The 27753-nt window shown below is 48.2% G+C and overlaps 1 protein-coding gene across 5 annotated transcripts in view; it reads right to left on the bottom strand.

Annotated features, from left to right (window-relative positions):
• MCC (MCC regulator of Wnt signaling pathway) overlaps window positions 1–27753 on the bottom strand; it is a 440272-nt gene that overhangs the window by 19193 nt on the left and 393326 nt on the right. For all 5 annotated transcript variants that reach the window (XM_040446613.1, XM_040446619.1, XM_040446626.1 and 2 more), the window contains 5 exons: window positions 25025–25128; window positions 21524–21707; window positions 11428–11662; window positions 6399–6605; window positions 1581–1681 (listed from right to left, as the gene is read on the bottom strand). In XM_040446613.1, coding sequence (XP_040302547.1) covers window positions 1581–1681; window positions 6399–6605; window positions 11428–11662; window positions 21524–21707; window positions 25025–25128 — 831 coding nt within the window. The remainder of the gene's footprint in view (window positions 1–1580; window positions 1682–6398; window positions 6606–11427; window positions 11663–21523; window positions 21708–25024; window positions 25129–27753) is intronic.

The raw sequence follows: 27753 nt of genomic DNA, 5'->3' as shown, positions 1-27753 counted from the left end.
GCCCCATGCTTGGAGGCCACACTGTAACATGAACAGCCCCAGCTGGGTCAGCATAGCAGCCTGAAAGTCTACTGTAGCCGTCCCCTCTGACCCCCAAGTCCCCAGAAATGACAGGAAACCCATTTTTTAAAAGTCCTCAAGCATGTCAAGAAAGCAAGGAGTGCTCTTTGTATACCAGAAACCATGAGCAATCATAAAAAATGAAAGGCAGGTTTTTTTCCTTATTGAAAAGGGAAACAACGCAAAATGCACGGAGAAAAAAAGCTGCTACAAAAGGAGGGAGGGGATTCTGAAGTGCTCCAACTGGAAGCGCCAGCCATCTGGACAGGAGGGGACCAGACAGTCGGGCCACATATGCAGCCAGACAGCTGTTGTCAGCCGGGAGAACAGGAAGCCCAGAAGTTGGGCTTGTGACCCCAGACGGAGAGTCGCAAAACTCCACTCTAAAAGGAACTTACGTGTGAGGAAACAGAGTTAATACAGCAGACAAAATAATGTCTTAGAATATGTCTAATAAATATCCTCAGAGAGCCTCATCTTGTTAAAAAAGAGAGGATAGTTTTCATCACCCAAATAAAAAAAGAGATTATCGATTTCATCACCCAAATAGGAAAACTCAGTATGGAAGCCAGACACAATGGGTGTAGCTTAGAATCCATTTGTGAGCTGGAAAACTGAGTGGAAGAACCTCTTCGGAAGGGCTACGTGAGCTCCTGTGCACTTGACACTTGGTTTGAATTTGAGATGTGCTGTGAGTGTAAAATAGATACTATATTTGAAGCCTTAGTGAAGAAAAAGGAAGAAGGAGAAGAGGAAAGAGAAGAGCAAGAAGAAGGAGGAGGACGAGGAGGAGGAGGAGGAGGAGGAGGAGGGAAAACTATCTTAATACATCTTTTAAAAAAATACTCTACACGTTGAAATATTTTGGATACACTAGGTTAAATAAAGTGGATTTACTGTTTTCTTTTTACTTTTGGAGTGTGGCTACTAGAAAATGTTAAATTTCCTAGGTGGCTTGCATTCCATGCCTACTGGATAGCGCTGCAAAAGGATGGCGGGAATATGCAATGTTACGATCTGGGAGAGAGATCTGGAGGAGTCAGCACCCTCCTTGCAGGAAGAGAGGAAGAAGGGAGGGGTAGGAACACTGAAACAGTAGAGAAAAAATGTCCAGGACTGAATAAATACACATAGGAAGACTTCTTGAAAGAGCCAATGATGCTGAAAGGCAGTATTCCCCCTGACGATGCCTGTTTGATCATCACCATTTGACACTGTCCTGAAGATTCTAGTCAATACAACAGCACAACAAAAAAGCAAAGACATTTTCTACTCGCTGATGAAATGACTGCCTATATGCTGTCCCCTGCCACTCCCCTTTCCAGAGGCCTGGCACCAGCAGGGCTTCTCCATGTTGAGCCTCCAAGGCCTGGGTAAAAGTGGACATACCAGCACATACTCTTTCCTGGGCCAGTCTGTAATGACCCACGAAGAGCTGACATGAGCAGCCAAGAGAACTCAGAAGAAAGCCATTGCTTCCGGAATAAACTGCTCACCAGGGTCACGGGAAGGGTGCTTACCGACGGATGGCATTGGCGAACTCGGCAGCCAGATCACTGTCGCTACATGATGTCCTCAGTTCAGCCAGTGACAGAGCTGGGGAGGCGGCATCAGCACACTCCTGGGAGGAGGGGGGAGGCAGTAAACACATTCTGGTTAGATCTGGAGTCAAGCCTGAGCACACACTGGAAGCACAAGGCAGCTCTGCCCCACTTCTTGGGACCTTTGTAGGCTGGCCGGTGGGCGAGGGGGACTCCCAGTGTTCTCTGAGCACTCCACACACATGTTCTCCCACTTAATCATCGTGGTGACCCTTTGAGGCAGATACAGTCGTTATCCCCATTTACCAAGGAGAAAACTAAGGCACAGAGAAGTTACGTTGCCCCCAAGTAACCAGCTAGGACGTGGTGGAAGCAGCAAACCCAGGTCAGCTGGCTCCAGGTCCTTGCTCTTCACCACCGGGTTAAGCCTCTGGTGGCTCGTAAAAGACAAGTGGGAAATACACCTGAGTTTCCTTGCTCCCCTCCCCCAACCCACTTCTTGGGAGAAAACCAATCTTCTCTAGATTTAGGGGCTTTAGTGGGTTCAGTGTCATCACCTAGAAAACCCAGGAAAAAAGGAAGAAAACAGAAGTGCACCCTCCATGTTTGTCCTTTTTAATTTTTTTTTTAAGTTTATTTATTTTGAGAGAAAGAAAGTACAAGTTGGGGAGGAGCAGAGAGAGAGGGAGAGAGAGAATCCCAAGCAGGCTCTGCACTGTTAGCACAGAGCCCAACACAGGCCTCGAACTCACGAACCACGAGATCACGACCTGAGCCGAAGTCAGATGCTTAACTGACTGAGCCACCCGGGCACCCCTGTCCCCCCCCCTTTTTTTTTTTAATTTAAGTATAGTTGGAACATGTTACATTAGTTTCAGTTGTGACCCCACTCATATCTTAACCTTAGACAGGAAACTTGGCATCATCTAAACCCAATCCTCTCGTTTTATAGATGAGGAAGCACAAGAGCCAGAACTCCTAAATCCTAAACTGAGTTAGGACTACTCACAAAGCAATCATCACACCCTCTGAGCACTCTACTTTCCTGTGTGGAGACAGAGGTCAGCAGCTACATAACCAAGTGCCTGGAAGGCCCTCATCTGACCACCTGCTCAGCAGACCTTTACTGCACCCCAGGCTTGAGAATGAAAAGCTTGTAGTCTGTTGCAGGAGACGGCATATAAACAAAGTTATATCATGATTGGAGGCGAACCACAACGAAGTATGACCTGGGCACTAGGAGTCCAGATGACCAGAGGGCACAGGGTCCCCTCAGCACTCTCCAGCCCAGGGACCACACCAGAAGGCCTCTGCAGCGGCACCGCCAGCCTCGGAACGATTCCCACCACCTGCACTGCCTTCCCTGCCCCTCTCCACCTTGCTCCTGCAGACCCAAGCCTCCATCTACCAGCCCTGGGAGCTGTTGCGATTCCAACACCCTCTCTTTTCGTGCATCAGCAACCACGCGAATATTTCATAAGACTCCCTGGTGCCTCTCACCGAACATGTTTGGTAGTTAGTCTCTGTTGCAGAGAGAGAGACAAGTGCTGCAAAAACTGCAACTTAAAACTGCTCCCAACAAAAACCGCTCCAAATCTGCAACTTAGTAAGATTTGGAACCCAGGTTGCTGGCTGGAGAGAAGTTTTAGAATAAGCACAACACCCACCCTACGTAGCCAGCATGGATGTTCTAGATCCAAACCTGGCTTGCCACCTGTTTTTATAAGGCCTGCAAGTCTAAGCGTTGTTTTCTAGTTGTTTTTTTTTTTTTTAATGTTTATTTTCGAGAGAGAGAGAGAGACAGAGCCCAAGAGGGGGAGGGGCAGAGAGACAGGGAGACACAGAATCCCAAGCAGGCTCCAGACTCTGAGCTGTCAGCACAGAGCCTGATGTGGGGCTTGAACCCACAAACCACAAGTTCATGACCCGAGCCAAAGTTGGATGCTTAACCGATTGAGCCACTCAGGCACTCTGCATTGTTTTCTATTTTTAAAATCATGAAAAACAGAGTATTTTGTGATGTGTAGAAATTACAGGAAATTTCAATACCCATAAATGAAGTGTTATTGGAACACAGCCCACACCCCTCTGTGTCTGCATGTTCTCTGCTTTCACGCTGCAGTTCTAAAACGGCAAAGTTAAGTACTTGCGGAGGAGTCTGTGTGACCTGAAAATTGTAAAATAGTGACTTCTGGCTCTTCACAATTAGGCAACCCCTCTTATAGACCGCCCACCTCATTTACCGACAAACAAGACCAAATCAATAGCCCAGAAGGGAGATTTCATTGAAATAGTAAATGGATCTAATATTTGAAAGACAAGATAATCAGCTTACAATAATTTCATTACCTGAACAACACAAGGTACTGTTGGATAAAGCTTCTTACTCCAATGTAAAAAAAGAAAAAAAAAAAGAAAATTAAAAATAAAACCATCTGGCCTTTTTGTGTCAGATTTCTGTACTTTGAAGCCATTCCACAAAATACAGCGCTTCCCTCAGTCAAAATAAACACCAAGAACTAGGAGGAAATGCTCAGCTCATGGGCCTTCTGGCAAGCACGCGCTAAGTCCATTTCCACCACACCCTAAGAACACACAGGCGAACACTGGAGCTCTGTCAGCTCCGTCCCGAAGTGACTGGTGACAAACTCAAACGGCTCTACAAAGATTTTTAAGGTGTTGACACAGAATGGGAAACCCCATTTTCTTGAGCCCCAGATATTACTATATGAAACTCTTCACAGGCCGCTGCCCTCCCCAGGCTCGACTCCCCAGGCACTGGGCAGATGGTTTCCTGGGGCATCCACACAGTGACCTTCCCTAAGCCCAGCCTGTGTACATCACACCCTACTGCAAAGCCTCCAGTGATTTCTCACTGTCCTCAGGACAGCACAGTAGGCTTCAGCCAAATCAAATCCTCTTCCCCCTGGGGGTCTTTGTCCTTGGCGTTCCGTTGACTTTACAGTGGACCGACCTCTCGGCCCCAGCCCTCTTCCTCAAGTTAGCGCCCACTGTCCACTGGGTCCCAGTTCAGGAAACCTGTCCCAAATCTCCACATCTGGGTTCCGTGTTGGGTCTGTGCCCTTCCATCGCACTGGGAATTGATCCTCGGCCTTAGGTCACTGTGTGACGATCACCTGTGTCCCTCTCTGGAATGTAAACCCCTGAAACTGCCTCCAGTCCCCATCAGGACCCACTCACATCTATCACATGAAGGGATGACTGGAAAGCAGCCAGGTCTTGGGAGAGGTGGCCCAGCTGGGTGCCACGGCCATGAACTCCCTTTGCTCCCTTCTTAGGTGAGAGGTGGGCAGAGCGTAGTGGTGGCCCTTTGTGAAGCATGCTCCAAAGTTCTTAGTTGTTTAGGCAGGGACCATTCACTGCCACGTCAATCAGCAAGTTGCTTCCTTTCCAGGTACTAATTCTCTCAGGGACACCCCTCCATTTGGGCTGTGAGATGCCATTCATTAGACTGACAAGTCAACATATGTCTCCATGTCCTGGGCCGGAAACAAACTGGGGTCTGGAGAAGCTAGCATTTATTAAGAATAGAAAGTAGGGGGCGCCTGGGTGGCGCAGTCAGTTAAGCGTCCGACTTCAGCCAGGTCACGATCTCGCGGTCCGTGAGTTCGAGCCCCGCGTCGGGCTCTGGGCTGATGGCTCAGAGCCTGGAGCCTGTTTCCGATTCTGTGTCTCCCTCTCTCTCTGCCCCTCCCCCGTTCATGCTCTGTCTCTCTCTGTCCCAAAAATAAATAAACGTTGAAAAAAAAAAAAAAAAGAATAGGAAGTAGGACGTAGAAAACAGAGGTTCACTACCCTGGGGTGAGGGATGTAATTCTTTAGGGTCCAGAGTATTTTTTTCTCCAATGCAATATTTGGAATACTTCTGAGATACAGTATGATGGAATGAGCTTGGATTCTAGAGAAAAAGACTTCTGGGCTCATGGGAATGTGAGTTTGAGAGATGACACCACCTGACCGCCCACACTCTGTGACACTCTCTACGTGATCCAGTGCTTGCCTTCCTACTCATTTGCCTCAGCTGCTTCCGGCTTCCCGCCTCACCCACGGCGGAAATGCCAAGCTGGGGTGGCAACATGGATGAGAGGGGGGAGGACGGCGAGCCAAATCTGGGTTAAATCCCAATTCTGCCACTTATCAGCTGTGAGACCCCTGACTTCATGTGAGCCTTATTTCCCTCATGTAAATGGGAGTACCTACTCCTTCAGAGATGAGATTTACAGGAAGCAGCAAATGCAATGATCAGTTCAGATGTGACCAACAGGCGATGGCCGCTGTGCGAGGTGGGGGAGCCAAGGAGGCAGCCCGGTACCAGACCACTGGACGCCAGCACAGATCACTCCGCTCATCAGACTATGGCATATGAAAATGCTTTCACTAGTACATAAAGTGCAATTTTTAAAAACGTGGATCTGACGTACACCTGGGTGGCTCAGTTGGTTAAGCATCTGACTCTGGTTCAGGTCGTGATCTCATGGCTCGTAAGTTCGAGCCCCGCATTGGTCAGGTGCTGTGCCGTCAGTGCAGAGCCTGCTTTGGATCCTCTGTCCCCTGTCTCTCTGCCCCTCCCTGCTTACACTCTCTCAAAAATAAATAAAACGTTAAAAAAAAAAAGTGGATTTGGTTTTTTTGCACCCAAAACGTTACCTTCTTTAAGGTATCTAGAATAGCTTGTAGTCCTCATGCAAATAAGGAAATTGAGGCTGTGGGGCAGTGAGGGGAGGTGGCGGTCACTGGGTGGGAAGAGCCCCAGGGGTCCCCGTGCCTTTGTCCTACCTTGCCGGGCTTGTCTTTGCCACCGCTGCTGGTGGAACTGAGGGATCGCATGCGCTGCTCCTTCTGCTCCTCCACCTCGGACTTCAGGTGCTCGATGTGCACCAGGTAGGCCTGCTCCTGGGCCTCCCGTGTGCTCAGCTTCAGCTCCAGCGCCTTCTTCTCCTTCTCCAGGAGGTAGAGCTGGGCCTTGAGCTCGGCCATCTCCTCCTACGGAGCACACATGGTATGAGGCACCCACGCTGTGAGAGCAGGGCCAGGTGTGGGAAAGCAGGCGAGTGACAAGGGGCCCTGAGGGTGTGACCCCCAGCCCTGCGATGGAGTTACCACTTTGCAGCCGGGACAAGATGACTGGGAGGAAATAAGCCAGCTGTCTCTACCATCTGAAGGACTGATGTGCGGACAAAGCCATGTGCTTTGTCATTCTACAGACCAGAACTGAGATGAATGAAGGAGTTACAGGCAAGCAGATTTTTGGTTCATTCTAAGAACCTAGTAACTGAAACACACGTCCCCTGCTGCCCCTCACCCCCCACAGTGGGCACACCAGTCTTGCTGGAAACCACTCTTCCGGCATGCACAGGCTGTGCTTGTCAAAGAGGTTGTGAGGGAGGGGCATCCACACAAGGCTGGGCCTGGCTAGTTCCCCACCAATTCCCACTCCCTTTCCCTTTGCCATGGCACCAATCCACATATTCAATGCCCCCTGGTGGCACCCTTGGCACCCTGCAGCTGAGCCAGGGTATCACCTCAGCTCTTGTCTACCTCAGGAGGCCCAAATAAAATCACTAGAAACTGAGTCCTTCAGAGGTGACTACTCATTAGATAGCTTTGCAAAGTGTCTTAGAGAACTCAAATTAGAGTTTTCTGGGGAGACAAACAAGTAACTCCAAAACAGGGAAATGCTACCTTGGGACCAGCAGCCAGAAAACAATAGCCACCAGCACTTACTGAGCATGTAATGCTGCTTTAAAGGTTTATACAAAGTAACCCATTTAATTCTTCCAACCTGAGATAGATATTATGAGCGTCTCCATACTTGGATGAGAAACTGAGGCACACAGACAGAAATCCACCTGCCCGCAATTACTGCATAAATTGGTAGCCAGAGTTTGAACCCAGGCTGTCTGGCTCAGAGCCCAGGCTCTTAACCACTAAGCTACAGTCCCTCCCTCAAGGTGGGCCCATGCATGACTCTTGTCATGTGATTCCACCAGTACATGACTGCCAGGTCAGTCTTCCCACCTATCTCTGGGATAGACTCTCTATAACTGAGTTTCTATAACTGAGTCTGAGCCTTAAGAAGGATTCACCTAAGTCACTGATTCTAGTTATCCCTGAATGGATCCTTCGAGGTAATAAGCCACGGGCCTAGTGTGCTCTTCTTGATAAGCCAGACCTGGAGTGTAGATGTTCTCACCCTCCAGTGTGGGGAAATACCTAGAGGGCACTCACTATGGCTTATAATATTCAGATCAGGGTAGAGGGAGGGGGCATTAGACATGCAGAGGGCAAGGTGCTCAGCGGCTACTCAAAAGAAGACTCCAGATCTTTCATAAAGATGAGATTATAAAACCAGAATGAAAGGTGGTTCCATACACCGGAGCCTTCTCATCTTTTGCCATTAGAAGCAGAATTCTGAAGGTTTTGGCAATACTGCATACTGAGCTAGTGGGGACAGTCACACCCAGAACAAACATATAAATAAATGCAAGCTCAAAAGAAGGAAAAATGAATCCATGGGTGCCAGAAATGAAGAGGGGAACTCTGCCCAAGAGGAAAGGCAAGGTGGCCATAGTACAGGCCAATGGAGGTGTTGGACCAGGATGAAGGCCCTAGGATCTAGGGCTTTTGGCACCTGTGCTAAGGGCAGGGCTGAGTGCCAGAACAGAGACCCTCTACATGAGCCAGGACTCTCAAAGTACTGCCTAGAGTAAAAGACTAGATTTATTTTCTGGAGATGTGGTGAGGGAACTTATCCCTCAAGGTCTGGGTGGGAAAAGGAAGAGCCTCTTTTGAGGAACCAGAACCACAAACTTGTCATGTGAAGATGTGAAACAGGAATCCTAAGCAAAGAATGTAACAGGAACTAGTTCTCAGTCTTTGAAACCCATGGGTCCAAACAGATCCACGCACAGAACTATTCTGTAGGGACATCTACTACCCAAGAGGACTTGGTAGAAGATACGATCTCCACTGAAGATGAGCTGGTGTTCTCCCAACCCACACGGAGAGAAAATGGAAATGAATCATGATGAGACAAAATCCACCTTTATAAGAACCAGAAATAACAGGCCAAACACTAGAAAACAAATCTTTAAAACAAAGAGAGAAAGAAGAGTTGTACAGAAGGAAAGGCTATTCAAAAAAGAGTGGATTTGAAAAGCAACCAAGTAGATCGTCTAGAGACAAAAAGTTCATGTACAGGAAGTGAAAGACCCAGAAAACTTGAGTGTCTCAGCAATTGTATCCTAGAGTGAAATGGTGAAATCCAACATAACCTGCTGCTAGTGGCCCTGGAATGCTGTGCATACCCTTGAACATGCTGTGTAGGGAAGGGAGAGGACTCTGATGTTTACCCTTCAAAAACCTCAGAGGAAGGGAACCAAGCCAGACGGCTGGCAATGGCTGCCTCTGGATCATATTATGGGTTATTTTCTCCCAGCTTTTTATAATTTCTGCTCTTTTAGATAATTTCTATGATGTATACACATTTTATTTTCAAATAGCAAAGGGAATATTAGAGCCTTTATTCCACCAAAAAAGTCTTTCTTGGCCAGAGTAACCCGGAATTTATCGCACAACATGTTGGCTTGAACATAAAAAGGAAATCCTTAGTCTTTGGCCAAAGGAAACGTGTTTGGAACACATAATGAAAGGGCAGCTTCACAGCTCATGCCGTGGGGTGCAAAGGCCCACAAAGAGGGCTCCTGATTGGGGAAAAAGGCACTGTGATGATGGACCCAATGCCTGGTTCATGGGCAATGAGCAGAGACATCAGCCAAGGGTGCATGAGGATTCCCCAGAGGGAACAGAAGTCAGGGTCTGAGCTGAGTGGGAAGGACACAATAAACCAGCTTAGAAGCAAAGAAGCTGATTCCTAATTTACTGCCACAGCCCAAAGTCTTCCGAGGCTTCAGTTAGACTCAAGACTGAGCAGTCACTGAGGACAGGGACACATTAAGCAAGTGACCCGAGTGTGTTGGGCTGACCACAGCTGGCAGCTCCTCTCTGCTCTCCAGAGGTGAGCTAACCAGAGGGGACCCTGCTCTTTTCTGAGGACAGTGTTGGTCCCAACAGGAGACACCAGTTACTAGCTATTAATTCAGCACTTCCTTGACCTACCTGGCCCAGTGGACCTGCCTATGGTTTTAAGCTGGCTTCTGTCCCTGAGCCCCTCCCTCACGTCTCAGTACCTGGGAGTAAGAGACACTGCGGAATCCAAGGCTGTGCAAACCACACTTTTGTGCAGAGGAGAGTGGAGTTTGGAGAGCAGGCTTGGGAACACAGCTCCTGGCCCTGACTCCCCATGTTAGTAGGTCTGGCAGCAGAGTCCTGTGCAGAACCAAGACCTGCAGGAGCAGCCCTTACCAGTGCCCACCTCTGCCACAGGCAGAGAGCTGGTTGCAGCCATATAGGAGCTCGGTCCTGGCAAGTGGTTCTTTATTTCCACTCCAATTGGGTGTATACAATACAACACACTCTGACCTGAACTTCCTGGAGTTCTCCCAGGCCCCACAAGGTAAGGATAGAGTCCACGACTGTCTTCACTTCAAACACCAGCCATGAGTGCTGGGGGCGGGTGAGGTGGGGAGGGGGTTGTCCCCAGGTCACTTGCACTTCCCACCAACTGCTTCCAAAAACCAGGTTTCCACAATCCACTCATGATCAGTAACTCGCCAGACTCCAGAAATCACTACCTATATCTAGTTTTACCATAAAGGGTGTACACAGGGTGTGCCTGGAAGCGTGCTGAATGCAGATCTTCTCTGCTTCAGTGTCGAGGAATTTCACTGGGGTTTCAGGACTAGGCACAATTGATGAAATTGCAGGCCACTCAGTGGAACTCAATCTGCAGCACTCCCTACCCTCACTGGGGGTCAAGGGGCTGGAAGTCCCAACTCTATAATCACATGCTAGATCCTTCCAGGGACAGCCCTGGTATTGCAGCTTCCAGGGGGCCTGCCTCCTTAGCATAACAAAGACACTCTGGAAATTCCAAGGGTTTGCAAATTCTTGGCCTGAATTGGGAACAGACACCAGATACAGTCTTCCGGCACCACAGCAGTCTTCAGAGAAAGCACTCAGGAGAGTAAGGCCAAGTGCTTGGCACCCCTGGCCGGAAACATGCAGAGTGTGTGCTGCTGAAGGGATGGCAGTTTAACCACTTCTCAATGAGGGGCACCAGCTTTCCAAGAAAGCTCCCCCTGCTCTAAAGATGCCAGCAGATAACTCAGCCAGCTGGGCAAACAGCCCAAGATCTCGTCAGAAACACTGACCTGAACAGCGCTGGGAAACTTCACCAGAGAGCAGAATGATGCAAGCAGGCTACACATGGCACCAAAGGGACAAGGGTGTCAGGAAACTGGGGCTCTGGTCCAAGTTATGCACCTGCCCTTGCCCTATCCTCTCCCCCACTCCACATTAACATCAGCCTCAACCCAAGAAGCACCATAAGCTTCTGGAGATTAGGGGTCCTTTTATGTGGACACAGGCCAACCTGGAGGGATCTCATCTGGCTTCTCTTAGAGAATGAGGTGTTCCAAAGTTGAGCTGGGACACCCCTAGGCATTCTCCTGAGTTCAGCTGACCCCTCTAGGGACATATCCAGCTCAAGTGACCCCAGGCACACTGATACTATTCCTGCCTACAAATGAGGCTCTGGCTGTCCTCCAGAGGGAGGTGACTGAACCTAGACGGGGTTCATATATCATCATCGTGGACCTGCTTTCAGAGGGCCTTTTCTTGTCTCCTTCTGATGACATGGAAGCAAATGGGCACACGGTTCCAGGGGGCCCCACCCCCACAGTACCTTCATGGCCATCAGTTCCTGCATTAGCACGGCATTTTCTAGATCCAGCCGCTGGCTGTCCCCCCGGGGCTTAACATCATAGCTGAGGGGATCGATGTGGATGCTCTCCAGCTCCAGCATGGTCAGCTTGACTGCGGCCCTGTCATTCTTGAGCTGCTGGATGTAATCCTTCAGCCTTTGCTCATCTTCTTTAGTGAACTCTGTGTCGCAGCTACTGGCTGTGGAGCTGGTTGTGCTGAGGAGACAGAGAAAACCTGTCACATTCCCCCGCCACTGTGAACAGGTCTTTTTCCTGACTCTTCCCCATACCCATCTCTCCAATGGTGTTTAAATGGTAATCTCCCTGCACCTCCAAAAAAGAAAAAAAAAAAAAAGCATTCTTCATGGCATGGTAAATTGATACTTTTTTTTTTTTTGGGGGGGGACAGAGAGAGACAGAGCATGAACGGGGGAGGGGCAGAGAGAGAGGGAGACACAGATCGGAAACAGGCTCCAGGCTCTGAGCCATCAGCCCAGACCCGACGCGGGGCTTGAACCCACGGACCGCGAGATCGTGACCTGGCTGAAGTCGGACGCTTAACCGACTGCGCCACCCAGGCGCCCCACAACTTTTTAAGAGAGAAATAAGTCTGAAGAGTAACAGAAATGCTTACCCCCTTTAACACAACATGTGGACCCTAAAAATGAATTCTGAGGAAATAATCCCACAGAAACAACAAGATACACCTAAAGATATTTCATGGCATAGAGGGTGTAGTTAGTTATGGTACATTCCAAAAGGCCGTAAGTGATGTGGACGTTACAGTAATAATTATGATTATGACAATGGTAGAAATATTTTAAGTGGAGAAATAGGATGAAAAGTAGTATATAATAAAAAAAATCGGTGTATGTGTGGATAGGACCTAAAAAGGGGAGATGTTAAGGAACAAAGCTGGAGAAAAAAATGCCTATGGTGTGATCTATAGACATGCGTGTGTGTACATACTCACTTGCGCAAACACACGTCCAGGACTTTGAAAGCAATCCCCTCGGGGTGGCAGTGGAAGGTGTGGTAGAGAAAGGGGAGTGCTGTACCATGAAACAAACCCCTACGTGTGTGTGCTGTTACTGTGACAACTTAGAAAAGCAGGATGCCCCTGGCCTCCCTGCCATTCCTCCTGCATCATGGCTGAGTATAGCATCCACCACAGGGACTCAGGCCCATCCAAGCGGCCCTTGGATGCTCATGCTGAACGGTGATGGCTGCCAGATCTGAGGAGCACTTAGGATGAACCCTGAGAACATGGTGGCCCATGAAGGTTTATGTGAGACCCAGACCACCATGCAGGAACAAGCATCATAGGAAAACTCAGGCTCTGGCTCTTAGAGAGGGCTCTGGCTTTTTCTGGCAGTGGGCAGGCTGCCCCCACTGGCTCAGAATGAGGCCCTCTGCACCCTGTCAGTCCTCAAGCATTGAGGCCAGTGTGGACCTACAGTTTCTCTGGATCTACACTAGACTTACCTACACTTGATGCAGTCCTCGTGGCTCTGGCCTTAGCACAATGGCAGACAAACAGGCAGAGGCCCATTTAACTATCATCAAAACAGGCCAGTTTGCCATTATCATCTGTTGTTACCAATTTGGTGACTGAGGCTCAGAGATATTAGGTGGCTTGCTCGGTCATGAGGCCAGACACCAGACTTGGACCACCGTCTTCGCATGCCTCAGGCCAGCATTCACACAGCTCGCATTTGTAGAAGCTGTGCCAGGAACAAGGAGCGGTCTCCATGGGCTGCTGGCTGCCGTAGGCCCAGCCCTGCCCTCCTCACCTCAGCCTAGAACAGGGGTAACAGGCCTGGGATCCCAACTCAGAGATGCAATTGCTCTATAACCTAGGTGTGACCAAGGCCCATTCCACTCTTATGGGATTGACACATATCTAGACACATTATAGAAGACTAGGCTTCTGCGGAGACAAAGGTGAGGAGAGGTGATAAGCTAGAGCTCCCCGACTCAGCTGGCCGTGCACAGGAGGAAGAGAACCCCCTAGGGCTTGGGTGATCTTCAAGTCAGAGAATTCCTGCTGGGACTGGAAGCTCCTGAGGACCACAGACTCTGGGATTGCTCCCCCCACCCCCCAGTCTCTTCAGCCCATCAGGACAGGTAGGATGTATCTCATAGATGAAGGGAGCAAGATCAGCCTGATCAACACACAACACCTCCTCCTCATAGGCTGAGACGGTTAATTTCGTGCGGCAACTGGGCTGGGCTACAGTACCCAGTTGCTTGGCCAAACACCCATCTAAATGTAACTGTGAAGGTATTTTTAGATGTGATTAACATTTAAATCAGACTTTGAGTAAAGCAGACTACCGTCCATGATGTAGGTGAGTCTTGTCGAATCAGTTGAAGGTCTTCAGAAAAAAGACCCAATATCCCCCTGCCCCAAAAAGAAGAAATTCTGCCTCCAGACAGCCTTCAGATTCAAGACTGCCACATCAAGTCTTCCTTGGGTCTCCAGCCAGTCTGCCTGTCCTACAGATTTACTACTTGCCAGCCCCCATAATCATATGAGCCCATACCTTAAAATTAGTCATTCTATTCATATATTGACATACCCCCACCCTATCCCTATTGGTCCTGTTTCTCTGGAGAACCTAATTCAGAGGTGCTACCTTTACCTGTGACCCAGGCATCTTCTACACTTTGTAGATTTACCGGTAGCCTGACTCAACCTCTCTGTGCCTATCTCCCCAGCTATAAAAGGTAAAGTGTTTAGAACAGTGCCTAGCACATGGTAAGCACTCGACAAATGTAGCTATCATTCGTTTAAATAATACTGGAGTACCACTATGGGGTACTCTTCTAGGCCCTAGAAAAATCTGTGCTCTCATAGAACTCATTTTCTAATAGGGGAGACAAACAAGTAAAATAAGCAGATCAGACAGTGAGCAGTACCATGGAGAAAAAGGAAGCAGTTATGGGTAGCACAAAGAGAAGATGGAATTATTCTTTGCAACAGGGTTATAGGGAGGGCCTGCATGATAAAATTACATAAAGCAGACCTCATGGAGGTGAGAAAGGCAACTGTGTGGATTTCTGGAGGAAGAGTGATCCAAGCAGAGGACACACTGAATGCAAAGGCCCTGAGGCAGTGGGTTTGGCCATCAAGAATTAGACTGTGGCTGAGTCAGAGACAGCTAAGGGAGAGGGAGGAAGAGAACTGGTCAGAGAGGAGAGTTATGTAGGGGAGGTGGCAGGGTGCCAGGTCATGTCAGGTTTTATCAGGTTTTTTCTCCAGAATTAGAATGGAAGCCACTGGAGGGTTTGTAACAGGGGTGATGTGATCTGCCTTACATCTTAATAGGTTCCCTTTGGCCACTGTGCTGAGGGGAGATGCAGGGAAGCAAGGGGAGAGGTAGGGAGACCCATTCTGGGCTATTGCAACAACCTCGGGAAGAGATGGTGGACGCTGGGAAGGCAGAAAAGAGGATAAAATTCTTATTATCAATCACCACTACTTTGTTTTCTCAAGCTGTATTTTAATTTATTTATTATGAGAGTGACAGGGACAGCATGAGTGGGGGAGGGGCAGAGAGAAAGAGAATCCCAAGCAGGCTCCACACTGTCAGCACGGAGACCGATGTTGGGCTCGAACTCACAAACCATGAGATCATGACCTGAGCTGAAATCCAAAGTCAGATGCTCGACTGATTGAGCCATCTAGGCACCCTCAACTTGCATTTTATTTTTTTAAATTTATTTATTTATTTATTTATTTATTTATTTATTTATTTATTTATTTATTTTTAACGTTTATTTATTTTTGAGACAGGGAGAGACAGCATGAATGGGGGAGGGTCAGAGAGAGAGGGAGACACAGAATTTGAAACAGGCTCCAGGCTCTGAGCTGTCAGCACAGAGCCTGATGCGGGGCTTGAACTCACGGACCGCGAGATCATGACCTGAGCCGAAGTTGGATGCTTAATGGACTGAGCCACCCAGGCGCCCCTCAACCTGCATTTTAAAAAGGATGAGAAGGGAGAGGCAGGAACAGCCTCTGGCTGGAACACTTGAGGGACAATTTCCCTGAGAAATGAAGCAGCTCAAGAGAAGGGAACAAGCTAACAGTACCCCCAGCAGAGGGCGCTGGGGAGGCCAGTGGGACTTCTGAAGGAGAGGGACCTTTCTAAACAGCCTTCCTCCTTCTAAGGGAGGAAACAGCCTGCCTCAGCATCTCAGCCTTCTCCAGTAAAGAACTGCCTCCCTGAGCCAGAAGGGGTGGGGGCAGGCATGCCTGGAACAAAACCATTCAAGTAGGGCTCAGGGCTCACCTCAACATGGACACGGAGGGACAGACATCCAAATGTCCCACAGACAAATAAGCAAACTGAAGTGGTGGCATTGTTCTCAAAGCATTCCACGGGGCTGAGTGTGTTTGCAGGTGCGGCATGTTTGGACAGTGCGGCGCTGGGAAACATCAACACTTCTCCAGTGACTCGGGAGGAGGCTTCAGGTATGAGATCCTTTCCCGTGAAGATGGGGCTCTGGACCAGAGGTTCGCATTACAACCCTCGTCCTTCCTTACATTAACACTTATTTTGAAAAATTTTAAACACACAGAAAAACACAGAGATTCGCCAACACCCATGTGCCTACCACCCAGATGACTTTGTCATATTGTCTTTGGCCTACTTTTTTAGCACTAGAACCCTTAGACTTGAGGTAACGTTTGTTACCTTTCACTTAAAAAAGAATTTTCAAAATTCAAAGAGAACTAGAAGCTAGAGTTCTGTAATTAGCCTGCAGGCACTGAAATGATACTACTTTGGCAGATTTTCCATTTAGCAGGACTGGCGTACCCCAGTGGTTGTCAAAGAGTAGTTGCTGGTCTAGCTGGAGCAGCCTCGCCTAGGAAGTTGTTAGGAATGCACATTCCCAGCTCCACTCCCAAGACCTCTAGAATGGTGAAGGAGCAGAACCCAGCAATCTGTATTTTCACGTACCCTCTCATCATCCTGAGGCACAGCTAGATTTGAGAACAACTGGTCTACTCCATAGGGTAAGTAGGCATTTGCACAGTAGCCTATGAGGTATCGGGACCCTTCCGAAATTCTCTAGGGAGAGGCCACTACACTCTTAGGCTGATCTGGCCGGTGCCAGGGATTATGGGATCTTTGGTATCAGACAGACCTGAGTAACTGTGCCTCCTCTGACACTGCCTAGCTTTATGGCCCAGATGAAATGACCCATCCTTCCTGGGCTACAGTAATGTGGGGATACGAATAGCTCCCACATCACCAGGTTGTTGGAAAGGAGACAGTGGGTCCTGAAGCAGGCAGGGCCAGCTAGTGTAGCACTCCTTCTGGAAGAGGAGAGACAGCTGTGCCAACATCTGGCACCTCCCTACACAGACTTAGGGGCTCCCTCTAGCTACCTAGCAAGTCAGGCAGAATACTTCAGCTGAGGAAGAAGCAATGCAGCAAGTGCTTGACCAAACTTGAGAAACCACCTAAAACTGTCTAGGAAACACCAATGTGAGTGGGCAGGGCTGACAGGCTTAGGGGTCTCCTTGAACCCTTGAACACCCCTTAGGGGTGTCTGGGGCCTGATACTAGGCCAGGTAGGGAGGGCCTTTATTTCACCGTCTCTACCATGGGTATAATTTTCAGAAAAGAAGAAAAAAGACCCCTCCACAGATCTACCCTTCTGGGAAGCTCAGCACTCTAAAATACTCTTACCGGGATAAAGTTTGATTTCCAGATAAGCACCTCGTCCCCACAGCCCCTCTGGCCTCCCTCTCTCCCTTCTGGGAAGCCAGGGGGGAGCGGACCAGGGTTAATTACAATTCTGCTTTGTGCCCTAATGTTCCAGTACAGAATATGATCATGACAAGTATAAAAGGCAGGGAAGCCGCTGGCCTCTCCTCTGCCTCCTGCAGACAAAGGCACTGCTGGTCTCCCGGGGGCCCGCCGCTGGCTGCTGGGCCTAGGTTAGGTCATCCATTAGCTCTCCCAGCTTGAAATGCTGGATGGTCTTGGCTGTCAAGGGGGAATGAATCACTGTCCACATAGGCCGGTTACTCCCCGTCTCCAGGATGGGAGGCCTGTTCTCTGAGAGGGATTGTGGGGAGGGCTGCAGGTGGGGAGCCCCAGCCCACCCCAGAATGGCTGAGCAGCACATCTTTGCATTCTGCTCTGGTTTTCCAATAAGCTGGGGCAGGTCACATGGGTTTCTCCTTTCCGGGATGTTCTGCTGGAGCCCCCTCCTGCTGGCTTCACTCCACGGCTATGACTTGCCAGCAATCTACAGCCAGTGGGGTGCACGCTGGCAGCCTGGGACACCCCACCATTCTGCCTGCCCTGCACAATGGGACACAGACTCAGGTTTGGTCAAGTAGTCATGGATTTCAAATACCTCTCTTCGGTCCCCCTCCTTCATGTCCCAGCCTCGTCCTCAAGACAACCCCCTATCCTATTTAGAAGAAAAATCCATTTTTTCTTCAGCCTCGTCTTGTCTTGGCTAAATGCTAGAATGGCATTTCACTTCTTTGCCACAAAAACCAGAGAGGGATTTTTCCTCTAAGTTTTTATCAATCAATGCCTAACCTGGCACCCTAAATTAAGATCTCATTTCCACCAAGGGACAACTCATTTTCAGAAGGAAAAAGCCATCAGGCTGGCCTTCTGTTTTGCTTAGCATTTTAGATTTATTTGGAGGAGGTGGTCAAGGCCAGGTGACATTTGGCCACGTCAGCCACTCCTAAGTGGCCCCATTCTTCCAAGTTGAAGGTAGGCTTTGTCACCTGCCTGCATCTTTTAGTGTCGTGTTGTGGTACTCCCCTCCCTCTCTGTCAATTCTTTGTCACAAAGGACTAAAGACACCTAAATACAATCCTAACTCAGGGCGCCTGGTGGGTCAGTGGACTGAACATCTGACCCTTGATTTCAGCTCGGTCATGATCTCAGGGTTGTGGGATTGAGCCCCCATGTCTGGATTAGAAGGTGAAAGCAGGGCATCGTGAGTTCCACTGCCCTTATTCCAATTTGGGGGTGAGTGGTCAGTCTGGTGGGACCCTGACTCCCAGGAGGTGCCCAGTAGCTCACCCGCAAGGTTACAGTCACAGATCTCCCATGGCTCACCATAATCTCCACCTGACAGTGGGACAAAAAGGACTTAGCTCTAGTCTCTGTGAGGGCAGATTTGCTGAGGCTTCCTCTGTCTTGGCCACATGTCCTTTCGTAGATTTAGATCAATGATTGTGCGTCCATGGAATGAAGTGATATCGTGATGCTTGACAGAAAGGGTGGGCTTGATTAAGGATTCCCTGTTCCCACTTCAACTAGTCCACTCGCCCCTCTGTCGTGAGAAGCTGATAAAGGTATCCAGGAAATCAACATTACTTAGCTACTCAGTCCACGGAGACAATTACAACTCCTGACAAAGCTATGATATGGCCGTATTTTTCAAAAGTAAAAGAGCAGTGTCTCTGGGCTCCTGCCAACAGTCAACTGAGAGGCTGGCTACCATTTTTATTCTCCTTGCTGGTAACCACTCTTCTTCTGCTCCTTTCCCAAACCATGACCCTCCTGTCATCAGGAGCTATTTGCCCACTGCCAGCAAGGCATCTGGGAGCCTGACACTCAGCATTCCTTTCCTGAGACCTTGAGGAAGAGCTGACACTGAGTAGAATGCTCTGTGCCAGTTGGTTATAGTGGGAGGAAAGAGGACGACTAGCTTTCTTTCTCCCATAAACTCAACAGGGGGGAATGTCTGAGCTGGAACAGCAAGATGTACACACAGAATTAATCACTGTAATTATAAAAAGGGTTGGTGGTTTGGGACTTTTTCTCGGAGCTCGCATTTAGTATAAAGCCGTCTGGTTGTGTCACGACCACAGAATGTGGTGCGCCACACAAATGGCCTGTGTGTGGTTCTTTGTACCCACCCTGGCTGTTCTGAGTTGGGGGGGGGGGAGGGGGCAGAGTGTGGAAGTGAATTTTTAAGAAAGACAATAGAGTGAAATCTAAAGTCCTCTGTATTTTGATAGACCTATTTGAGACTGAAATTAGTTCAAGGGCCATTCTTTCATGAGGTCATCCTTAAAAATAAAGGCCATGTCCTGAATTGATCTCATCCTGAGTTACTATATCACCAAAAATTAAATTTATCTAAGAAAACTGTCTTAGAATCAAAGCTCATCTATACATTAAAGTATTTCTAACAAATGTTCATAACCAGGATCTCCACTAAATAGATGGTTAGAGTTCTTACTTTCGACGGACTCCAAATGTATCCCTGATTTGGATGAAAACAAAGTTATTCTGGGGATGGGGAGGTGTGAGCAAAAGATCCATAACACGTCCCTTATAAGCTACTGAAATAGCATATATTCCTTGTCAACTTACTTCTATGCTCACTAATTCAACACGAGGTCTACGTTTCTACTCTAAATGACAGAAATTATAGATCATACACATCTGGAAAACTCATTAATAAGAGCATCTGCTTGCTGTATTAAAACAGAAGAATGTGGTTTTAAGAAAAAAAATAAATTATGATCTGTGTTTCATGGAATAAGACAGTCGGTGCTGGAGTCACAAGGAAATAATTCCCTTGAGTTTGTGAGCACCTGGACAGCTACGTTGTTGGAAATGTCCCCTCTCCTAAGGCACCAGGTCTGGGACAGGTAGATAGATGCACTTAGACAGGGGCACCTGGGTGGCTCAGTCAGTTAAGCGTTCGACTTTGGCTCAGGTCATGATCTCACGGTTTGTGTGTTCAAGCCCTGTGTCAGGCTCTGTGCTGACAGTTGGAACCTGGAGCCTGCTTCAGATTCTGTGTCTCCCTCTCCACCTCTCCCCTGCTCATGCTCGCTCTGTCTCCCTCTCTCTCAAAAATAAATAAGCATTAAAAAAAATTAAAAAAAAAAAAAAAAGATGCACTTAGATAGATGGCTGGGTCCTGCCAGTGGGAAGGGAGATGGGGACATTAGATTGCTTTCAGGCACCAAGAAAACATCAGTCTTTCTCCTTTGGTGCTTGAGATTCGATCCACCCTTATGTGGTTCTTGTCACTTAATTTGCAAGTAGACACTGTTTTTTAATGTCATGATATTCAACCTGGTATAGTGGAAAGAACAATGCGCTTGATGCCAAAGTCCTGGGTCCCAGTCCTGATTTCCCTCTATCAGCCCTGAGACCTTATCTAGGCAAGTCACTTAGAGATCTCTGAGCCAAGGCTTTCTCACCTGTGTGAGTGGGTAAGTTACCCGTCCTGTCTTTTATGATTTGGCTACCACATGAGAATCTCTAACAAAGTACTTTCTAGATGGAGAACTGATATATAAAGGGAAGGCATTCATGTGCTTCTGTGGTAAGAAATGAGAAGATCACTAGAAAAGGCTTCATTCTGATCCTCTACCCGCCTCCGAAAGAATTCAATGGCATCAGCAAATTATGCTCAGCAAGGTCTTCACTACTTTCCTCCCCTTGTTTTTCATGTACCCAGTTCAGTTCTTGATTCACAGACACTGAACTTGAACTCAGGTTCATGATTGGGTGTCTGCTAAGTACCTGCTGTGAATATGGTATCACTCTGGGAAGCAAAGAGATGGGAAAAGAGAAGGCTATTGCCCAAGAAGAGCTTATAAAGGGCAGAAGCCTAAGGGGAGGTGGGGAGAGAATGGAGCCTAGAAACAGGATGCAGTGTGAGTCGTGGGTGCTTAGGAACTACTTGCAGCAAATGGGCCTTAAGCTACCCCCAAATACTCTTGGAAATCAAGAACTATGAAGAAATGGAAACGGAACAAAATGGGAGAGAGGGAACCAGACAGAAAGGTAGGTTCAGGTTCCATCTTCAGGTGACACTTTCTCAAGCAACTCTCCCCTTCTCTCTGGGCTGTGGTTCCCACGCTGGCCACAGAGAATGCCCTTTCCAGCCCTTCTGTGTTGAGTCACTGACCCCCAGATGGGGCAGGCTGCAAGCAGGGGGACAATTCCGCCCTCACCCAAACCTCACCGTCTCTGAGAGCTGGGTCACCGCACGTCAAGCCTAGTGAGCAGACCACATGTTGACACACGGCCATTTTGTGGCAGAAGGGCTGCAAATTACCTGGTGTGGCTGTTGGAGGAGAGGCTCTCCCAGGGCTGAGCGCTACAGCCAGCCACGGCAAAGGCGCCCCCGCAGCTGCCGTCCAGCTTCATGAGCAGGGCCTTGGCAGCATTCTCAGCTGTCTTCCGGCAGTCGTGAGCGCGCTGGAGCATCTGAGTGATGTTGTCATCCCCTGACTGGTCTCCTATGTCGCAAAGAAGCCAAAGGATTAGTCAACCAGGTCTACATGAGCCAAGTCTGGGAGTGAGCTTGGATCATCAGTTCTCAGTTCCTCAGGGCAGAGGTGGCCTGCTGGAGAGAAACTAGCAGTGGATGGCCAATGAAGAGATCCACATGCTGGGCCGGGCTCCATCACTTAGAAACTGTACTTAGCATGGCATATCTCTGCTCTGGGCTCTACTGTCCTCACTGATGAAGAGTTGGTCAGTGTGATCTCTGAGGTCTGTCTCGAGCTCTAACATGCTATGATTTTCTAATTATCCAGGCTCCTGACTTCTCCCACTCAGTTTCAATCTACCACTAGGCCATTCTTTCCTGTGTCAGCACTTCCTTGTGAATGAGGCCCAACTGTCTCCTCCACACATCCAGAACTTTGCTCAGAGCTTCGTGTAGGCTAGAGAAACAAACCTAATAGTTAAAATGAGAACTTCAGCTTGGCAGTGTATTTTCTGTACCAGTGTTATCCCTTTTTCTCTCAGCTTGGGCACTGTCAGTGGCGAGCCCAAATGCCTCCATGAGCCAGGGAGCTGCGCTGGAGCAAGACCTCAAGAGTGGTGGGCACCAACACAGAGCTAGACAGCAAATTCCCTGCCTAAAATGGACACATTCTTGTTGTGTTTTAGAAACCATACTGGCCACACAGGTTACCAGTTTGCTACCTCTGCAGCCTAGATCCCTAGTCTTCCAAATATTTTCCAATGAAATTATATACCAAAGCCTAAGATACAAAAATGGTAAAAATGGTAAACAAAAGAAAATAAAACAGTTGAAGTGGGCGAGGGTGGAGGTCATACATTCAGTTTCCCCCACTCCAAGCCCACTGCTGAGGCCCAAAGACACTCTTTCAGCTTCCCAGGGTATAGTTTGAAAACCATTGGTCTAAATCATCTAGAATGAATGTAACGAATGCCTGTGTAGTCAACACAAACCAGAAAAGGGGCGCCTGGGTGGCTCAGTCGGTTAGGCATCCAACTCTTGATTTCGGCTCAGGTCATGATCTCACAGTTCGTGGGATCGAGCCCCATGTTGGAATCTGTGCTGAGCCTGGAGCCAGCCTCCTTGAGATTCTCTCTCTCCCTCTCCCCCTCCCCTTCATGCATATGCACATGGTCTCTCTGTCTCTCTCTCTAAAATAAATAAACTTAAAAAAAAACAAACAGAAACAGAAAAGAACCAGTGACTGGTACTGTGGGTAAATGTCAGTACGTGCTCTGCTGTGCAACTATAGGGCCCGCTAGAGCAAAACGCAGGTCAACGGCTGCCGTCAGCAGAATGTAAGGGAGGTTTAATAGGGAACTGCTCATGATAAGCCAACTCACAGCTTTATGGAGAGTGGGGAAGAAGTGTGGGGGTATACGTCCTGCAGGGCTAAGCTTACCAGGCCAGCTTCCCTCTGGCCATTTCTCGGACAACATTCATAACTTCCTTCCTTCCACAAATGAGATATTTTCCATACATCTCACCAATTGACTATTCTTTGAATTCTGTTCTAAAGTAGGCATAATATTACTGACTGGCTCATTTTATAAATATATCATGAGCTACCCAGGATTATGTTAATACAAAGCATTTCATTATTGATTTTAAGTATTTTAAATGCAGATTTGTATAAGCCCTTCCAGCTCTTACCCAGTAACTGTGCCAAGTAGATACAAGCCTAATAAAAGGTACCTTTCCAGGACAGGATGGTTTAAGACAACCTCTGATGATACAAACTGGAACTAAGAGGATTGATTTTTTTCCCGTTAATTGATCATTTTCCTTAATACATATATTTAAAAAAAAAATTTGACAGCAGGCCAAGATCATTTTAGGATCAGTTTAATATGAGGTATAAAGTTTTATGGTCTAGTGAAAAGATCCTGAAAAATGAGGTTTCTAATGGAAATGCTGGCAGAGTTTCTACTTCTGGGCTGGGATGTTAATACTACAAAAAAATATATAAAAATAAAAATAAAAAGCAGAACGAGGAAAGGAGGGTGGCCACCCATACAAATGCTCCCTTGCCTGGTAACTTGGATATAGAGGGGGAAATTAATGCCCAGGATACTTCCTTTCCTTCAGATTTGCTGCAGATTCCTGGACAGGTCAAAACTGAAGGGGAAAAAACTTGTGAGTATTCAGTGCGAATGGTAGACTCCAGGAGAGGGGGAGGAGCTGGTGAGAATGTCAGGGTCGGGGTGGGGATGCACTTGGGAGGTGCCATGAAGTCGACCTTCTTTGCCAGGTGTATCCTGGAAGGAAGGCCCTCCTGGAGGCTCCCAGCCCTTGCCCAGAAGCGGGTCCTTGACCAATGGCCTGGTTCCCATGGCTGAGGACTCCCGGCTCACCCACACCACCCAGTTTGGCTCTGCCATTATACAGTGTTCTGGTTACGTGCTGTTGCTTCTCCCAAGAGGCTGCTGCTTTAAAGTGCAGGCTGAGGTAACGTCCAAGCCTCAGTGCTGAAATACGGCAATGTTCTCCCTTGATCTCTCTTTCCTTTCAAGCACTATTTCTCCTGTGTCCTCCTCACATTAATCCAAGGCCCAGAGCCATGATCACGGGCCAAGTTTTAGCAAATGTTGCTAACCAGAATGCCACATTTGTGCCTTTTTCAATTATATATCCCTTCCAGTCACTCAAAAGTGACGGGTACTCGTGGGGGGTACTGCAGATCTAGAGGGACAGATTGGGCCAATAAGACACATGACATGACCCCAGGGCGGGGGAGGTGAGTGGGTCAGCAGACACCTCCGCTCCCCCACAGGGCTGGACTCCAGGGATAGCCTCTGAAGCAGACGGCAGGGTGTGAAACCATTTCCTCTCTGTTCACAAGGCACCTGGAGACGAGGTAGGGGGGACCCATGCCTCAAAACTACCCAAAAAAACAAACCTGGGGGAAAAGCACAGCCAACAGAGCAGTGAGTCGCAGCAAAGGCCACGAGGGCAGCAAAGGGACCCTTAACAATCAGCATCACAGAGAGGCTGCGGGAATGTTGGTCCCTTTCATCACAAACTGTGGGCTTCCTGCTCCATCTGGTCCTCCTGTTGGCCCGGGAGAGTATGTTTCCTAAGAGGGCCTGTTTGTTTTAACTTGTCTGTAATTCTGTTTCCACTCCAGTTCTTGCTGCATTCAACATAAACAATTTACTCACTCAGTCATGAGGAAAAAACGAAAAACACACTTGACAAGCGAATTTCATGTTGTTGGGAGGTGTTCCAATGCCAACAGCAAAATGAGGGCACCGCAGAGCAGAAGAGGCGGGGGACAAGAAGGAAGAGGGAGGGAGACACACTTACCAGAAGAGGACCCCACGCCGGCTGCCCGGAACTGCCCCAGGATAAGGCTCTGCTCACTCTCAGCCAGTGCCAGGAGGAGTTCATAGGCTTCTATGCACTGCTCACTGAAACAGAAGCACACAGTGTCCTCAACTCTGGCAGAGGACAGCGAGCCTCTTCAGTGCAGCACTGTCCCCCTGGGTGAAGTGGCTCCGGACCTGCATCTCAGCACTGCTGTCCACGTAAGCAAGAAAATATCCACAAATATTCCTGCACAAAGCCAAGGGCGTGCTTTGCTATGTTGCCTCCTCCTTCCCTTTTTACTTCACTTACACTTTTACTTTAAACTAGCATCTAGAAAAATACAAGAGTAGCAATAAAAGTGAGAGAGTTAAGTTCATTGCCTCTTTGATAATCAGCAAAAAAGGAAATGTAATATGCCTGTGGTAGCCAGCCTCAAAGATGGCCCCCGCTGATGGCATATGCTGGTATCCACACCCTTGTGTTATCCCCTTCTGCACTGTACCAGAGTTGGTCTATGTGACTAAGAGGCTATGGGATGTCACTTCCAAGATCACGTTATTAAAAAGCATGGTGACTTCCATCTGTTCTCTCCGTTCACTTTCTCTCTTGGCTCACCCTCTCTAGAGAAGGCCAGGTGCCATGCCTTGAAGACTCTCGAGCAGCCCCATGGAGAGACCCATGTGGTGAGGAACTAAGGCTTCCAGCCAACAGTGAGTGAAGGACGGAGGACTCCACCCAACAGCTGTATGAATGAGCCTTCTTAGAAGCAGATCCGCCAGCTCCAGTTAAGGTTTCAGATGACAAGGCCCTGGCTAGCAGCTTGAGCAGAACCTCCTAAGAGCCCCTGAGCTGGAACACTACCTAGCTACACCACTCCCAGCTTCCTGACCCTAGAAACTGCCACAAGAAACAGTGACAAAGGAAGGGAGGGAGGAAGGAAGCCCCAGAAAGAAGACTATTTGACCTAAACCTTCAGGAGCCACTAGCCACATGTGGCTAATTAAAAAGAATTTAAGTAAAATGAAAAATTCAGTTCTTCTGTTGCAATCGCCATATATCGTATGTTGAAGAGCCACATGTAGGGGCGCCTGGGTGGCGCAGTCGGTTAAGCGTCCGACTTCAGCCAGGTCACGATCTCGCGGTTCGTGAGTTCGAGCCCCGCGTCGGGCTCTGGGCTGATGGCTCAGAGCCTGGAGCCTGTTTCCTAATCTGTGTCTCCCTCTCTCTCTGCCCCTCCCCCGTTCATGCTCTGTCTCTCTGTCCCAAAAATAAATAAACGTTGAAAAAAAAAATTAAAAAAAAAAAAAAAAAGAAGAAGAGCCACATGTAGCTAGCAGTTACCATATTGGACAGCACAGAGAACAGGTCTATCATCACAGAAAATTCTATTAGATGCTTGTAAAACTATCCCTTGAATCACACAAAATCTCTGACAAGTTTGGATTTCTAAGAGGAAGATATGTCTCTCTTCTTTTGCTGATCATCAGTGAACACACCAGGTATAGGTTCTAAGAGTGACCCTTTCCACACTGCCACCCGTGACCCACGTGGACCTGCACAGGAGGTGGAGCGTGTGCTCCTGAGTAGTCCTGACAAGTAGTCCTGAGTAATGCCTGAGTAGTCCTGGATAAGATGCCTGCAGTGCAGAAATCTCCCTGCTAAGCAAATAACTGATTAGCTTCTCTAAGCTAAGCAGGGGAAATGTTGCTTTATTCAACATTTAGTCATCAGACCATCTGTTTTTCGATTTTCTCTACTCTCATCTTCCTTCCCTAAGAGATCAGGAGCCATCACTAGCTCCGGGTGCTGGTAGCCCCTCCTTTCAAGGGCAGTCCATCTTTCAGGTTAGAGACATGGTGACACTGCTTTATCCACACAGATCAAAGGCAGACTGTTGTCACAGAACAGCCTCTTTCAAAAGTTATCGTAGGTGGATTGTCTGTTTGCTTTGGTGTGTCTGTAAACTAGCATGATTGTGTTTTAGCTGTGGTCTCCTATGATTTGGTTTGATTTTGTTTTTTGAAGAAACAAAGCTTCTTGAAACATGCTGATCTTTTCAGAGGATGCTAACAGTAGGGTAGTCACTACTCTGGGATCTTGGCAAATATGCCTAAGTGGTGCCACTAATAAAATAACCTCTGAAAACACTAATGCATAGCTTTGTAGTTAGTAAACAAATAGTAATTTAAAAATAAATAAATTCTGGGGCACCTGGGAGCTCAGTTGGTTAAGTGTCCAACTCTTGGTTTCAGCTCAGGTCATGAGCTCACAGTTTGTGAGTTTGAGTCCCACATTGGGCTTTGCACTGACAGTGTGGAGTCTGCTTGGGATATTTCCTCCCTCCCTCCCTCCTTCTCTCTCTCTCTCTCTCCCCCCACCCAAAATAACCTTAAAAAAACAATCTTTTTGGGGCGCCTGGGTGGCGCAGTCGGTTAAGCGTCCGACTTCAGCCAGGTCATGATCTCGCGGTCCGTGAGTTTGAGCCCCGCGTCAGGCTCTGGGCTGATGGCTCAGAGCCTGGAGCCTGTTTCCGATTCTGTGTCTCCCTCTCTCTCTGCCCCTCCCCCATTCATGCTCTGTCTCTCTCTGTCCCAAAAATAAATAAACGTTGAAAAAAAAATAAAAACAAACAAACAAACAAACAAAAAAAAAAACAATCTTCTTAAAAATAGTTAATTCCAGGGGCGCCTGGGTGGCGCAGTCGGTTGAGCGTCCGACTTCAGCCA

This window comes from Herpailurus yagouaroundi, unplaced genomic scaffold, assembly GCF_014898765.1.
Source record: "Herpailurus yagouaroundi ecotype Mexico unplaced genomic scaffold, PumYag 29, whole genome shotgun sequence".
Lineage (NCBI taxonomy): Eukaryota > Metazoa > Chordata > Mammalia > Carnivora > Felidae > Herpailurus > Herpailurus yagouaroundi.
The sequence above is the reverse complement of the archived record's forward strand: the minus strand, read 5'-3'. Positions and strand labels throughout refer to the sequence as shown.